At 38.5% G+C, this 18302-nt stretch overlaps 1 protein-coding gene across 1 annotated transcript in view; it reads left to right on the top strand.

Moving 5' to 3' along the window:
* LOC141074308 (angiopoietin-4-like) overlaps positions 1-16085 on the top strand; it is a 72481-nt gene extending 56396 nt beyond the window's left edge. The window contains exons 4-6 of the mRNA XM_073561937.1: positions 11686-11902; positions 13027-13222; positions 15897-16085. Coding sequence (XP_073418038.1) covers positions 11686-11902; positions 13027-13222; positions 15897-16040 — 557 coding nt within the window. The 3' untranslated portion in view covers positions 16041-16085. The remainder of the gene's footprint in view (positions 1-11685; positions 11903-13026; positions 13223-15896) is intronic.
* Positions 16086-18302: the final 2217 nt, after the last annotated feature.

Raw genomic sequence — 18302 nt, forward strand, 5'->3', positions numbered from 1 at the left:
CACTGAGGAGAAGGGCAGCCATATTACTATATATATTACTATATCACCACTGAGGAGAAGGGCGGCCATATTACTATATATATTACTATATCACCACTGAGGAGAAGGGCGGCCATATTACTATATATATTACTATATCACACTCAGGAGAAGGGCGGCCATATTGCTATATATATTACTATTTCACCACTGAGGAGAAGGGCAGCCATATTACTATATATATTACTATATCACACTGAGGAGAAGGGCGGCCATATTACTATATATATTACTATGTAACACTGAGGAGAAGGGCGGCCATATTACTATATATACTACTATATCACCACTGAGGAGAAGGGCGGCCATATTACTATATATATAACTATATCACACTGAGGAGAAGGGCGGCCATATTACTATATATATTACTATATCACACTGAGGAGAAGGGCGGCCATATTACTATAAATATTACTATATAACACTGAGGAGAAGGGCGGCCATATTACTATATATATTACTATATCACACTGAGAAGGGCGGCCTTATTACTATATATATTACTATATCACACTGAGGAGAAGGGGGGCCATATTACTAGATATATTACTATATCACCACTGAGGAGAAGGGCGGCCATATTACTATATATATTACTATATCACACTGAGGAGAAGGGCGGCCATATTACTATATCACACTGAGGAGAAGGGCGGTCATATTACTATATATATTACTATATCACACTGAGGATAAGGGCGGCCATATTACTATATATATTACTATATCACCACTGAGGAGAAGGGCGACCATATAACTATATATATTACTATATCACACTGAGGAGAAGGGCGGCCATATTACTATGTATATTACTATATCACACTGAGGAGAAGGGCGGCTATATTACTATATATATTACTATATCACACTGAGGAGAAGGGCGGCCATATTACTATATATATTACTATATCACACTGAGGAGAAGGGCGGCCATATTACTATATATATTACTATATCACACTCAGGAGAAAGGCGGCCATATTACTATATATATTACTATATCACACTGAGGAGAAGGGTGGCCATATTACTATATATATTACTATATCACACTCAGGAGAAGGGCGGCCATATTACTGTATATATTACTATATCACCACTGAGGAGAAGGGCAGCCATATTACTATATATATTACTATATCACACTGAGGAGAAGGGCGGCCATATTACTATATATATAACTATATCACCACTGAGGAGAAGGGCTGCCATATTACTATATATATAACTATATCACCACTGAGGAGAAGGGCGGCCATATTACTATATATATTACTATATCACACTGAGGAGAAGGGCGGCCATATTACTATATATATTACTATATCACACTGAGGAGAAGGGCGGCCATATTACTATATATATATTACTATATCACCACTGAGGAGAAGGGCAGCCATATTACTATATATATTACTATATCACACTGAGGAGAAGGGCAGCCATATTACTATATATATTAATATATCACACTGAGGAGAAGGGCGGCCATATTACTATATATATTACTATATCACACTCAGGAGAAGGGCGTCCATATTGCTATATATATTACTATATCACCACTGAGGAGAAGGGCAGCCATATTACTATATATATTACTATATCACACTGAGGAGAAGGGCGGCCATATTACTATATATATTACTATATAACACTGAGGAGAAGGGCGGCCATATTACTATATATACTACTATATCACCACTGAGGAGAAGGGCAGCCATATTACTATATATATTACTATATAACACTGAGGAGAAGGGCGGCCATATTACTATATATACTACTATATCACCACTGAGGAGAAGGGCGGCCATATTACTATATATATTACTATATCACACTGAGGAGAAGGGTGGCCATATTACTATATATATAACTATATCACCACTGAGGAGAAGGGCAGCCATATTACTATATATATATAACTATATCACCACTGAGAAGGGCGGCCATATTACTATATATATTACTATATCACACTGAGGAGAAGGGCAGCCATATTACTATATATATTACTATATCACCACTGAGGAGAAGGGCGGCCATATTACTATATATATTACTATATCACACTCAGGAGAAGGGAGGCCATATTGCTATATATATTACTATATCACCACTGAGGAGAAGGGCGGCCATATTACTATATATATTACTATATCACACTGAGGAGAAGGGCAGCCATATTACTATATATCTTACTATATCACACTCAGGAGAAGGGCGGCCATATTACTATATATATTACTATATCACACTCAGGAGAAGGGCGGCCATATTGCTATATATATTACTATTTCGCCACTGAGGAGAAGGGCAGCCATATTACTATATATATTACTATATCACACTCAGGAGAAGGGCGGCCATATTGCTATATATATATATTACTATATCACCACTGAGGAGAAGGGCAGCCATATTACTATATATATTACTATATCACACTGAGGAGAAGGGCGGCCATATTACTATATATATATTACTATATCACCACTGAGGAGAAGGGCGGCCATATTACTATATATATAACTATATCACACTGAGGAGAAGGGCGGCCATATTACTATATATATTACTATATCACACTGAGGAGAAAGGCGGCCATATTACTATAAATATTACTATATAACACTGAGGAGAAGGGCGGCCATATTACTATATATATTACTATATCACACTGAGGAGAAGGGCGGCCTTATTACTATATATATTACTATATCACACTGAGGAGAAGGGGGGCCATATTACTATATATATTACTATATCACCACTGAGGAGAAGGGCGGCCATATTACTATATATATTACTATATCACACTGAGGAGAAGGGCGGCCATATTACTATATCACACTGAGGAGAAGGGCGGTCATATTACTATATATATTACTATATCACACTGAGGATAAGGGCGGCCATATTACTATATATATTACTATATCACCACTGAGGAGAAGGGCGACCATATAACTATATATATTACTATATCACACTGAGGAGAAGGGCGGCCATATTACTATGTATATTACTATATCACACTGAGGAGAAGGGCGGCCATATTACTATATATATTACTATATCACACTGAGGAGAAGGGCGGCCATATTACTATATCACACTGAGGAGAAGGGCGGTCATATTACTATATATATTACTATATCACACTGAGGATAAGGGAGGCCATATTACTATATATATTACTATATCACCACTGAGGAGAAGGGCGACCATATAACTATATATATTACTATATCACACTGAGGAGAAGGGCGGCCATATTACTATGTATATTACTATATCACACTGAGGAGAAGGGCGGCTATATTACTATATATATTACTATATCACACTGAGGAGAAGGGCGGCCATATTACTATATATATTACTATATCACCACTGAGGAGAAGGGCGACCATATAACTATATATATTACTATATCACACTGAGGAGAAGGGCGGCCATATTACTATGTATATTACTATATCACACTGAGGAGAAGGGCGGCCATATTACTATATATATTACTATATCACACTGAGGAGAAGGGCGGCCATATTACTATATCACACTGAGGAGAAGGGCGGTCATATTACTATATATATTACTATGTCACACTGAGGATAAGGGCGGCCATATTACTATATATATTACTATATCACCACTGAGGAGAAGGGCGACCATATAACTATATATATTACTATATCACACTGAGGAGAAGGGCGGCCATATTACTATGTATATTACTATATCACATTGAGGAGAAGGGCGGCTATATTACTATATATATTACTATATCACACTGAGGAGAAGGGCGGCCATATTACTATATATATTACTATATCACACTGAGGAGAAGGGCGGCCATATTACTATATATATTACTATATCACACTCAGGAGAAGGGCGGCCATATTACTATATATATTACTATATCACACTGAGGAGAAGGGTGGCCATATTACTATATATATTACTATATCACACTCAGGAGAAGGGCGGCCATATTACTGTATATATTACTATATCACCACTGAGGAGAAGGGCAGCCATATTACTATATATATTACTATATCACACTGAGGAGAAGGGCGGCCATATTACTATATATATAACTATATCACCACTGAGGAGAAGGGCAGCCATATTACTATATATATAACTATATCACCACTGAGGAGAAGGGCGGCCATATTACTATATATATTATTATATCACACTGAGGAGAAGGGCGGCCATATTACTATATATATTACTATATCACACTGAGGAGAAGGGCGGCCATATTACTATATATATATTACTATATCACCACTGAGGAGAAGGGCAGCCATATTACTATATATATTACTATATCACACTGAGGAGAAGGGCAGCCATATTACTATATATATTACTATATCACACTGAGGAGAAGGGCGGCCATATTACTATATATATTACTATATCACACTCAGGAGAAGGGCGGCCATATTGCTATATATATTACTATATCACCACTGAGGAGAAGGGCGGCCATATTACTATATATATTACTATATCACCACTGAGGAGAAGGGCGGCCATATTACTATATATATATTACTATATCACACTGAGGAGAAGGGCGGCCATATTTCTATATATATTACTATATCACACTGAGGAGAAGGGCGGCCATATTACTATATATATTACTATATCACACTCAGGAGAAGGGCGGCCATATTGCTATATATATTACTATATCACCACTGAGGAGAAGGGCAGCCATATTACTATATATATTACTATATCACACTGAGGAGAAGGGCGGCCATATTACTATATATATTACTATATAACACTGAGGAGAAGGGCGGCCATATTACTATATATATGCTACTATATCACCACTGGGGAGAAGGGCAGCCATATTACTATATATATAACTATATCACACTGAGGAGAAGGGCGGCCATATTACTATATATATTACTATATCACACTGAGGAGAAGGGCGGCCATATTACTATATATATTACTATATCACCACTGAGGAGAAGGGCAGCCATATTACTATATATATTACTATATCACACTCAGGAGAAGGGCGGCCATATTACTATATATTACTATATCGCCACTGAGGAGAAGGGCGGCCATATTACTATATATATTACTATATCACACTGAGAAGGGCGGCCATATTACTATATATATTACTATATCACACTGAGGAGAAGGGCGGCCATATTACTATATATTACTATATCACACTGAGGAGAAGGGCGGCCATATTACTATATATATTACTATATAACACTGAGGAGAAGGGCGGCTATATTACTATATATACTGCTATATCACCACTGAGGAGAAGGGCGGCCATATTACTATATATATTACTATATCACCACTGAGGAGGAGGGCAGCCATATTACTATATATATTACTATATCACACTGAGGAGAAGGGCGGCCATATTACTATATATTACTATATCACACTGAGGAGAAGGGCGGCCATATTACTATATATATTACTATATAACACTGAGGAGAAGGGCGGCTATATTACTATATATACTACTATATCACCACTGAGGAGAAGGGCGGCCATATTACTATATATATTACTATATCACCACTGAGGAGGAGGGCAGCCATATTACTATATATATTACTATATCACACTGAGGAGAAGGGCGGCCATATTACTATATATATTACTATATCACCACTGAGGAGAAGGGCAGCCATATTACTATATATATTACTATGTCACCACTGAGGAGAAGGGCGGCCATATTACTATATATATTACTATATCACACTGAGGAGAAGGGCGGCCATATTACTATATATATTACTATATAACACTGAGGAGAAGGGCGGCCATATTACTATATATTACTATATCACCACTGCGGAGAAGGGCGGCCATATTACTATATATATTACTATATCACACTGAGGAGAAGGGCGGCCATATTACTATATATATTGCTATATCACACTGAGGAGAAGGGCGGCCATATTACTATATATATTACTATATCACACTGAGGAGAAGGGCGGCCATATTACTATATATATTACTATATCACCACTGAGGAGAAGGGTGGCCATATTGCTATATATATTACTATATCACCACTGAGGAGAAGGGCGGCCATATTACTATATATATATTACTATATCACACTGAGGAGAAGGGCGGCCATATTACTATATATATTACTATATCACCACTGAGGAGAAGGGCGGCCATATTACTATATATATATATTACTATATCACACTGAGGAGAAGGGCGGCCATATTACTATATATATTACTATATCACACTGAGGAGAAGGGCGGCCATATTACTATATATATTACTATATCACACTGAGGAGAAGGGCGGCCATATTACTATATATATTACTATATCACCACTGAGGAGAAGGGTGGCCATATTGCTATATATATTACTATATCACCACTGAGGAGAAGGGCGGCCATATTACTATATATATATATTACTATATCATACTGAGGAGAAGGGCGGCCATATTACTATATATATTACTATATCACCAATGAGGAGAAGGGCGGCCATATTACTATATATATATATTACTATATCACACTGAGGAGAAGGGCGGCCATATTACTATATATATTACTATATCACACTGAGGAGAAGGGCGGCCATATTACTATATATATTACTATATCACCACTGAGGAGAAGGACGGCCATATTACTATATATATTACTATATTACACTGAGGAGAAGGGCGGCCATATTACTATATATATTACTATATCACACTGAGGAGAAGGGCGGCCATATTACTATATATATTACTATATCACCACTGAGGAGAAGGGCGGCCATATTACTATATATATTGCTATATTACACTGAGGAGAAAGGCGGCCATATTACTATATATATTACTATATCACACTGAGGAGAAGGGCGGCCATATTACTATATATATTACTATATCACACTCAGGAGAAGGGCAGCCATATTACTATTTATATTACTATATCACACTGAGGAAAAGGGCGGCCATATTACTATATATATTACTATATCACACTGAGGAGAAGGGCGGCCATATTACTATATATATTACTATATCACCACTGAGGAGAAGGGCAGCCATATTACTATATATATTACTATGTCACACTCAGGAGAAGGGCGGCCATATTACTATATATATTACTATATCACACTGAGGAGAAGGGCGGCCATATTACTATATATATTACTATATCACCACTGAGGAGAAGGGCAGCCATATTACTATATATATTACTATATCACCACTGAGGAGAAAGACGGCCATATTACTATATATATTACTATATTACACTGAGGAGAAGGGCGGCCATATTACTATATATATTACTATATCACCACTGAGGAGAAGGGCGGCCATATTACTACATATATTACTATATCACCACTGAGGAGAAGGACGGCCATATTACTATATATATTACTATATTACACTGAGGAGAAGGGCGGCCATATTACTATATATATTACTATATCACCACTGAGGAGAAGGACGGCCATATTACTATATATATTACTATATCACCACTGAGGAGAAGGACGGCCATATTACTATATATATTACTATATCACACTCAGGAGAAGGGCGGCCATATTACTATATATATTACTATATCACCACTGAGGAGAAGGGCGGTCATATTACTATATATATTACTATATTACACTGAGGAGAAGGGCGGCCATATTACTATATATATTACTATATCACCACTGAGGAGAAGGGCAGCCATATTACTATATATATTACTATATCACCACTGAGGAGAAGGACGGCCATATTACTATATATATTACTATATCACACTCAGGAGAAGGGCGGCCATATTACTATATATATTACTATATCACCACTGAGGAGAAGGGCGGCCATATTACTACATATATTACTATATCACCACTGAGGAGAAGGACGGCCATATTACTATATATTACTATATTACACTGAGGAGAAGGGCGGCCATATTACTATATATATTACTATATCACCACTGAGGAGAAGGGCAGCCATATTACTATATATATTACTATATCACCACTGAGGAGAAGGACGGCCATATTACTATATATATTACTATATCACACCCAGGAGAAGGGCGGCCATATTACTATATATATTACTATATCACCACTGAGGAGAAGGGCGGCCATATTACTACATATATTACTATATCACCACTGAGGAGAAGGACGGCCATATTACTATATATTACTATATTACACTGAGGAGAAGGGCGGCCATATTACTATATATATACTATATCACCACTGAGGAGAAGGGCAGCCATATTACTATATATATTACTATATCACCACTGAGGAGAAGGACGGCCATATTACTATATATATTACTATATCACCACTGAGGAGAAGGACGGCCATATTACTATATATATTACTGTATCACCACTGAGGAGAAGGACGGCCATATTACTATATATATTACTATATTACACTGAGGAGAAGGGCGGCCATATTACTATATATATTACTATATCACCACTGAGGAGAAGGGCGGCCATATTACTACATATATTACTATATCACCACTGAGGAGAAGGGCGGCCATATTACTATATATATTACTATATTACACTGAGGAGAAGGGCGGCCATATTACTACATATATTACTATATCACCACTGAGGAGAAGGGCGGCCATATTACTACATATATTACTATATCACCACTGAGGAGAAGGACGGCCATATTACTATATATATTACTATATCACACTGATGAGAAGGGCGGCCATATTACTATATATATTACTATATCACACTGAGGAGAAGGGCGGCCATATTACTATATATATTACTATATCAACACTGAGGAGAAGGACGGCCATATTACTATATATATTACTATATCACCACTGAGGAGAAGGACGGCCATATTACTATATATATTACTATATTACACTGAGGAGAAGGGCGGCCATATTACTATATATATTACTATATCACCACTGAGGAGAAGGGCGGCCATATTACTACATATATTACTATATCACCACTGAGGAGAAGGGCGGCCATTTTACTATATATATTACTATATTACACTGAGGAGAAGGGCGGCCATATTACTACATATATTACTATATCACCACTGAGGAGAAGGGCGGCCATATTACTATATATATTACTATATCACACTGAGGAGAAGGGCGGCCATATTACTATATATATTACTATATCACCACTGAGGAGAAGGGCAGCCATATTACTATATATATTACTATATCACCACTGAGGAGAAGGGCGGCCATATTACTATATATATTACTATATCACCACTGAGGAGAAGGGCGGCCATATTACTATATATATTACTATATCACACTCAGGAGAAGGGCGGCCATATTACTATTTATATTGTCCCTGAGATTTTGTGTGAAATTTCAGAAATGTTTTTTGTACATTCAGCTGTTTCTTCTTATTCTCACTATGAGACATGGAAATAAGTGCTCCAGTGAATATTCAGCTTTTTCGTTGTTATTCCATCATACGGTTGGTTATATTGTTTGTTTTCCTTGATTCTAATATTTTTTTTTTCCAAGGGGGTGTGAAGTACATAGAATCCTGGGTGCATTTACATTTAAATACAAAGAAATTACCCAAGGGAGCAGGTCCTGTTTATATGATACTAGTGTAATACCTCATTTGGCCTGTGGGGGCAGTGCAGGGAAATTATCATCCAGGTTCCTGCACAGAATACAGCTTATGGGCTCATGCACACATCCAGAATTTGGTGAGTTTTTTACCCCAGTATTTATAAGCCAAAAACCAGGAGTGGGTGATAAATGCAGAAGGGGTGTAAATGTTTCTATGATGCTTTTCCTCTGACTGTTCCACTCCTGGTTTTGGCTTATAAATACTGGGGTAAAAAACTCACCAAATACGCCATGTGTGCATGAGCCCTATCACTTAGGTTTTCATCAATGGTAATATTTTTAATCAGCTCCACTGGAGCCATCCTCCCTCTATAGGTGTATAGTCATGGCCAAAAGTTTTGAGAATGACACAAATATTATATTTTCACATGATCTGCTGGCCTCTGGTTTTTATTTGTGTTTGTCAGATGTTTTTATCACATACAGAAATATAATTGCAATCATATTATGAGTAACAAAAGGTTATATTGACAGTTAGAATGAGTTAATGCAGCAAGTCAATATTTGCAGTGTTGACCCTTCTTCTTCAGGACCTCAGCAATTCTCCCTGGCATGCTCTCAATCAACTTCTGGATCAAATCCTGACTGATAGCAGTCCATTCTTGCAAAATCAATGCTTTTATTTTGTCTGAATTTGAAGGTTTTTGTTTGTCCACCCGTCTCTTGATGATTGACCACAAGTTCTCAATGGGATTAAGATCTGGGGAGTTTCCAGGCCATGGTCCCAAAATCTCTATGTTTTGTTCCCTGAGCCATTTAGTTATCACCTTTGCTTTATGGCAAGATGCTCTATCATGTTGAAAAAGGCATTGTTGATCGCCAAACTGCTCTTGGACGGTTGGGAGAAGTTGCTCTTGGAGGACATTCTGGTACCATTCTTTATTCATGGCTGTGTTTTTAGGCAAGACTGAGAGAGAGCCCATTCCCTTGGCTGAGAAGCCACCCCACACATGAATGGTTTCAGGATGCTTGACAGTTGGCATGAGACAAGACTGGTGGTAGCGCTCACCTGGTCTTCTCTGAATAAGCCGTTTTCCAGATGTCCCAAACAATCAAAAAGGGGATTCATCAGAGAAAATGACTTTACCCCAGTCCTCAGCAGTCCACTCCCTGTACCTCTTGCAGAATATCAGTCTGTCCATGATATTTTTCCTGGAGAGAAGTGGCTTCTTTGCTGCCCTCCTTGAGACCAGGCCTTGCTCCAAGAGTCTCCGCCTCACAGTGCGTGCAGATGCACTCACACCTGCCTGCTGCCATTCCTGAGCAAGCTCTGCACTGCTGGTAGCCCGATCCCGCAGCTGAAACACTTTTAAGAGATGGTCCTGGCGCTTGCTGGTCTTTCTTGGGTGCCCTGGAGCCTTTTTGGCAACAAGGGAACCTCTCTCCTTGAAGTTCTTGATGATGCGATAGATTGTTGACTGAGGTGCAATCTTTCTAGCTGCAATACTCTTCACTGTTAGGCCATTTTTGTACAGTGCAATGATGACTGCACGTGTTTCTTTAGAGATAACCATGGTTAACAGAAGAGAAACAATGATGCCAAGCACCAGCCTCCTTTTAAAGTGTCCAGTGGTGTCATTCTTACTTAATCATGACAGATTGATCTCCAGCCCTGTCCTCATCAACACCCACACCTGTGTTAATGGAGCAATCACTGAAACGATGTTAGCTGGTCCTTTTAAGGCAGGGCTGCAATGATGTTGAAATGTGTTTTGGGGGATAAAGTTCATTTTCTAGGCAAATATTGACTTTGCAAGTAATTGCTGTTAAGCTGATCACTCTTTATAACATTCTGGAGTATATGCAAATTGCCATTAGAAAAAATGAAGCAGTAGACTTTGTAAAAATTAATATTTGTGTCATTCTCAAAACTTTTGGCCATGACTGTATACCGCTTCAAAATTTTCCTCCTCTTCTCTTGTAAGGAGGGGGGTGGACAGTGATTCAGAGACGACGAAATGGGTCGATGAATTTCAACCGCACCTGGAAAGAATACAGAGAAGGATTTGGTGACCTGAGCAATGAATTCTGGCTCGGAAATGAAAATATCCACAAAATCACCAGCAAGGGGGGATATACACTGAGGATTGAGCTGGAGGACTGGGACGGGGAGAAGAAGTCTGCAAACTACAGAGAGTTCAGGTAACAGGCAGAGGAGTGTAGCAATGTGATTGTACTGTAGGGGGCGCCGGTGGTCCTTCAGTAGAGTCAAAGCTTCAGGAGGCCAATTATTCTCTTGTTATTATAGGGACATAAATAATACACAGATAAATGGAAAATACATAGTTGTGAGATGGATGATAGATAGATAAGAGATAGACAGATAATAGATGGATAATAGTTGGATAATAGATAGATAGATAATAGATAGATGATAGATAGATGGATAATAGATTAGATAATAGATAGATAATAGATGGATAATAGATAGATAATAGATGTATAATAGATAGATAATAGATGGATAATAGATGGATAGATAATAGATAGATAATAGATGTATAATAGATAGATAATAGATTAGATAATAGATAGATAATAGATGGATAATAGATAGATAGATAATAGATGGATAATAGATAGATAATAGATTAGATAATAGATAGATAATAGACAGATCAATAATAGATGGATAATAGATAGATATATAGATAGATAGATAATAGATAGATTGATAATAGATAGATAATAGATAGATAGATAACAGATAATAGATAGATAGATAGATAATATATGGATAATTGATATATAATAGATTAGATAATAGATGGATAATAGATAGATAATAGATAATAGACAGATAGATAATAGATGGATAATAGATAGATAGATAATAGATAGATAGATAATAGACAGATAGATAATAGATGGATAATAGATAGATATTAGATAATAGATAGATAATAGACAGATAGATAATAGATGGATAATTGATAGATAATAGATTAGATAATAGATAGATAATAGATAGATAATAGACAGATAGATAATAGATGGATAATAGATAGATAGATAATAGATAGATAGATAGATAGATAGATAATAGACAGATAGATAATAGATGGATAATAGATAGATACTAGATTAGATAATAGATAGATAATAGATTGACAATAGACAGATAGATAATAGATATATAATAGATAATAGACAGATAGATAATAGATAGATAGATGATAGATAGATGGATAGACAGATAATATATACATAATAGATAGATGTAGTTACACTGTGTACATGATTACTGCTTCTTACTTTCCTTGCAGCATAGACAATGAAGCCAACCATTACCGCCTCCATGTGGCCGGGTTCAGTGGGACAGCCGAGGACTCATTTGCTTGGTACCACAATAAAAGAAGCTTCAGCACTCCTGGGTCTGGTAACCTCTGTGCGGACATTTCTCATGGGGGCTGGTGGTACTATCAGTGCTTCTACTCCAACCTCAATGGTGTTTACTATCCGGTAAGCGGCCATTTATTGATGTGCCATAACCATAAAGGAGTTACTGAGTCTCGGGCCACATCCGAGCCAGCTACAGACTATAAATGTCTCTCCATGGAGGACCAAATATGTGTAGATATTAAATGCCATGACATGCCCACCTCCTCTCATTGATCATATAGAAAGTGAGAAACTCTTTAAGACATAGTAAGAGCTAATAATTCAAGCTTGTTTTGAAGCTGGGGCTCCCTGCTGTATCCAGATAATTAAACAGGAAATTCTATGAGAAAATGATTATTTACCTTAGGAGAACTTTACCCCCAACCTGAGGCTTCCTTGCTTCTTTCATGAAACAATGTGTTGTAAACAGTCCGGCTCTGGGGTTCAAACGGGAATATTGGAGTTTGTATCAATTTAATATTTATGGGATATAGAGTTTTGGAGTTGTAGTGAAGGGACGGACGTGATGCATTGACTCACCTCACTGTAAACCCACTAGAATCCTTCCAATTCAATAACGTTTTGATAGTAGATGCTATACCTGTCGTATTTGGTCTCTATGTAATGTTAAAATTATGCTAATAATTAGTCAGGTGAAGATATCTTGTAAGTTGGGTATCTCATACAATTCTAACACAGTCAGCACATCCCGCAAATCGACCTCACATGAAGTCATCAAATGGAGGTGTGTGTGCATATCTTAGGAACTTATAAAAAGCAGACACTGAGTCTGAGTCACTTGTCAGTACTTGGAAGACATAGTTTGCTGTGGAGGTTCTTTCCATTTTTACAAATGCGGTGCTTCCCTCCATTAAGCTCTGAGCCATTTCCGCGACCAGAATTAGTAGTTTTCTTTTGTTATTTCTTTTTATTTTATGTAATTGTATGTCATGTATTGTTTGTTCCCATTTTGTATCATCTTGCATATTTTTTTATACACTGCCTATCTTTCTCGATTAAACGTAAAACTTAACAGCTCTGTTCCTCTTGCTCTGTAAACCGCACCAGTGAAGCCAAACACTACCCATAACGGGTGTCCAGTTGGCTTGTATAATCGATTGGCGGTTGCAGCTAGTAGTTTCTTTGTATTATTGTAGATTTAATAGTGACTGTACAGGGTATATACTATATTTCATGTGTTGCAATTAGAGATGTATAAACCGTCCGCTTGCCTTTAGTTCACCAATAACCAGCCTAGTAGTGGAAGCAGCCACGGTCTCATCCATCACTCATCAGTCAGTTTTGTAATTGTCATGAAGATTGGAGAAAGTGGAGTGTGCTTCTCTGACAAAGTGGTAACAGTGGTGGGACCAGCGTAACCCCCCCCTGGCTGTGTATTATTGACAAAAAGTAACAGCTGGTGGAGCTCAGTGACCCTCTCCCCTTGGCTGTGTAGGCTTGAAATGTTGGGTCCTCCTAAGTGAGAGACGTTTTTTATAACCACTGTCCAACATTTTATTGGTGGCAGATGTTAGAAAAAAAGGAGGATAGAACATGCTGAAATTCAACACGCCCAATCTTTTTTTCTCATGGCCAAAAAAGCTGCCTCTAAAAGTGTCTGGCAGCTGTATATCAAGAATACAGTTGTGCTTGAAAGTTTACATACCCTGGCAGAATTTTTGCTTTCTTGGCCTTTTTTTCAGAGAATATGAATAACACCAAAACTTTTTCTCCACTCATGGTTAGTGGTTGGGTGAAGCCATTTATTGTCAAACTACTGTGTTTTCTCTTTTTAAATCATAATGACAACCTAAAACATCCAAATGACCCTGATTAAAAGTTCACATACCCCATTTCTTAATACCGTGTATTGCCCCCTCTAACATCAATGACAGCTTGAAGTCTTTTGTGGCAGTTGTGGATGAGGTTCTTTATTTTCTCAGTTGGTAAAGCTGCCCATTCTTCTTGGCAAAATTCCCCCAGTTCCTGTAAATTCCTGGGCTGTCTAGCATGAACTGTGCGCTTGAGATCTCCCCAAAGTGGCTCAATGATATTGAGGTCAGGAGACTGAGATGGCCACTCCAGAACCTTCACTTTGCTCTCCTGTAGCCAATGACAGGTCGACTTGGCCTTGTATTTTGGATCGTTGTCATGTTGGAACGTCCAAGTACGTCCCATGTGCAGCTTCTGGGCTGATGAGTGCAAATTTGCCTCCAGTATTTGCTGATAACATGCTGCATTCATCTTTGTTCAACACTGACCAAGTTTCCTGTGCCTTTGTAGCTCACACATCCCCAAAACATCAGCGATCCACCTCCGTGCTTTACAGTAGGAATGGTGTTCCTTTCTTCTTGTTGATCTCTCTCCAAATGTAATGTTTATGGTTGTGGCCAAAAAGTTCAATTTTGGTCTCATCACTTTAAATTACCTTGCTCCAGACAATAAATGGCTTCACCCAACCACTAACCATGAGTGGAGAAAAAGCTCTGGTGTTATCTTTCATACTCTGAAAAAAGGCCAAGAAAGCCAAAATTCTGCCGGAGTATGTAAACTTTTGAGCACAATTGTACATGTATCTCAACCAAGTTCAGCATGTATGTGTATGGGGGGTGGTTCTAGGGAAAGAGGCTGAGGAGATAAGTATTAGCCAAATGAGTGTAACCAAAAAATGAAATAAAGTCTTTCACATGTAATATTTTGTTTTCATGCTTGTTTTTGTATAAAATTGAAAATGAAATTATTTGTCCTGTATCAGGGAGGAAAATATGTCAAAGGTCGTGAGATGATGGGACCAGATGGCATCGTGTGGTATAGCTGGAAGAACACCGACTACTACTCGCTAAGGAAAGTCTCCATGATGATCCGGCCGAGATCGTTTCACCTCAATACATCACCGTGAATCTTCAGCAAGTCTCTTGTAGTTCTGCTTTGCAGATTAGAAAAAGGCCCAGAAGTCGCTAGACTTCAATTCCCTATATCAGCACTCAGGTATATTCTGAAGACAGAGCAAAAGACATCAACTGATCAGAGACAAAATGGGGATTCAGCCCAGTCCCAGCCAGGGCTGGCTGAACACAAAAACTAAGTAAACCAGACGAAAACTCATAAGAACAATAGCAGAGAAAACTTAGCTTTAAGAAGGCAGGAACCAAACTGGAAACCAGAAGCCACAGTCAGGAGAAATCACCAGCAAGAAACTAGGGAGTCGGCTGCCTTAAATCCAATCAGAAACTCCTGATATGCAATCGCAGTCCTCTTCCCCAGGTGGCCGGTCTCTGCCTTTTAGATCAGCTTCATTACCTCCCTTCACCAACAGAGGGAATCCAGATAGAGAACTCACTACTCCTCTGTCAGCACAGCCAGCTCCATAACCCTCACTAGAAGCCAGAGGCAAATCCGAAAATGAGCTCACAACAGGAGGGTGTGTGGGTGGCACTCAGGGTCTAATAAAAGATCAAGCTCAATTATGATCTGGGATCCTGTAGAGAGTTACACACCCCAGTATGCGTGGATCCCGTTTATTGACGGCTTCAAGAGAAGCACTTTCCGTCGGCTAAATTGAATTGTCTCTGCGATCAGTGTAGTAAGTTCTCCTGTTAATCCCTTTTATTTTGTGTACCTGTTCATGCTGTATTGTTTTGTCCCACTTGTAAAATCGTTTGTAGATTTTTCTTAAACACTGCCTTACTTTGGATTAAATATAAAATGTAATAGTTCTGTTCCTTCTGTTCTGTAAACTACGCTACCTTACTCTACCTTAATCGTCTGAAAACGGAATGGCGGTGGCGGCGAGTAGTCTGGGGTTATCGTGGAGATAGCAGTGACTGTAGGGGAGTATATACACATATTCCATGTTTTGGAATCCGGAGGTGTATACGCCGTACACTCACTGATAGTTTTCTGATAACCGGCCTACTGGTGCGAACAGCCTGCGGCCTTCTCTGTTGATCGTCGGCCAATCGTGTAATTGTCTGGATGATAGGGGGCAGCAGAGATCTGTTCGCTCCAAAAATCACAGCGGGTGGTACTCGTGACCTTCCCGGCCTGTGATATAGTGAATTTATGTTATTAAGAAAGTCCTGACAAATTTATCCTTGACAGAGATGTTCGGAGAAGCTAGGTTGTGACCCTCCGGTCACCTGGCATTGTACCTCAATGGACTGTCATCTTCCTAAGCTTGTCGATACCTCCTCTCTGTGCGTGCCACAGGTGGGGTAGTCAGCCTTGGAAGCTCTGAAGTCAAAGCTGCTCTTATCCCGGCGAGTCAGCAGAGGGGTGAGACTGTAAATTTTCGGTACGTGGCTATACACCTTACATATTTTTAGGATACAGTAACTTGATGACTGAGAAAACTTTATGAGAACTGATGAAAACTGATTCTTTAACCCCTTTGTGACAATGGACGTACTATCCCATCCATGTGCCCTGGGACTTAATGCCCAAGGATGGAATACTACGCCATGCGCGCTCACGGGGGGGTGCGTCTGATTGCGGCCGGGTGTCAGTTGATTCTCACAAGGCACTTAGTGCCAGGAGCGGTCACGGATCATGATGACATCCGGGTTACCAGAGCTCAGAGATTTCCTGTCATGCACAGTGCATGTCAGGAAGTCTCTGGGGTCAGTGAGCACAGATCTGCATGCCATATAAGCAATCAGCCTGCACAAAATGAGTGTCCCATAGTGGCACACAGCGTAAAACATAGAATGAAATAAAAATTATTTAATATCGTCGCGTCCGTAATGACCTGCCCTATAAAACTGTCCCGTTAGTTAACCCCTTTAGTGAACACCATTAAAAAAAAAAACAAGGCAAAAAACAATGCTTTATCATCATACCGCTGAGCAAAAAGTGGAATAACACGTGATGAAAAAGATGGACATAAATAAACATGGTACCGCTGAAAACGTCATCTTGTCCCGCAAAAAACAAGCCACCATACAGCTCCATCACCAGAAAAATAAAAAAGTTATAGCTCTCACAATAAAGCGATGCAAATATAATTATTTTTTCTATAAAATAGTTTTTATTGTATAAAAGCGCCAAAACATAAAAACAATATAAATGAGGTATTGCTGTAATCGTACTGACCCGAAGAATAAAACTGCTTTATCAATTTTACCATACGCAGAATGATGTAACCCCCCTAAAAGAAATTCAT

This window comes from Dendrobates tinctorius, unplaced genomic scaffold, assembly GCF_039654945.1.
Source record: "Dendrobates tinctorius isolate UK_male_01 unplaced genomic scaffold, ASM3965494v1 ptg000332l, whole genome shotgun sequence".
Lineage (NCBI taxonomy): Eukaryota > Metazoa > Chordata > Amphibia > Anura > Dendrobatidae > Dendrobates > Dendrobates tinctorius.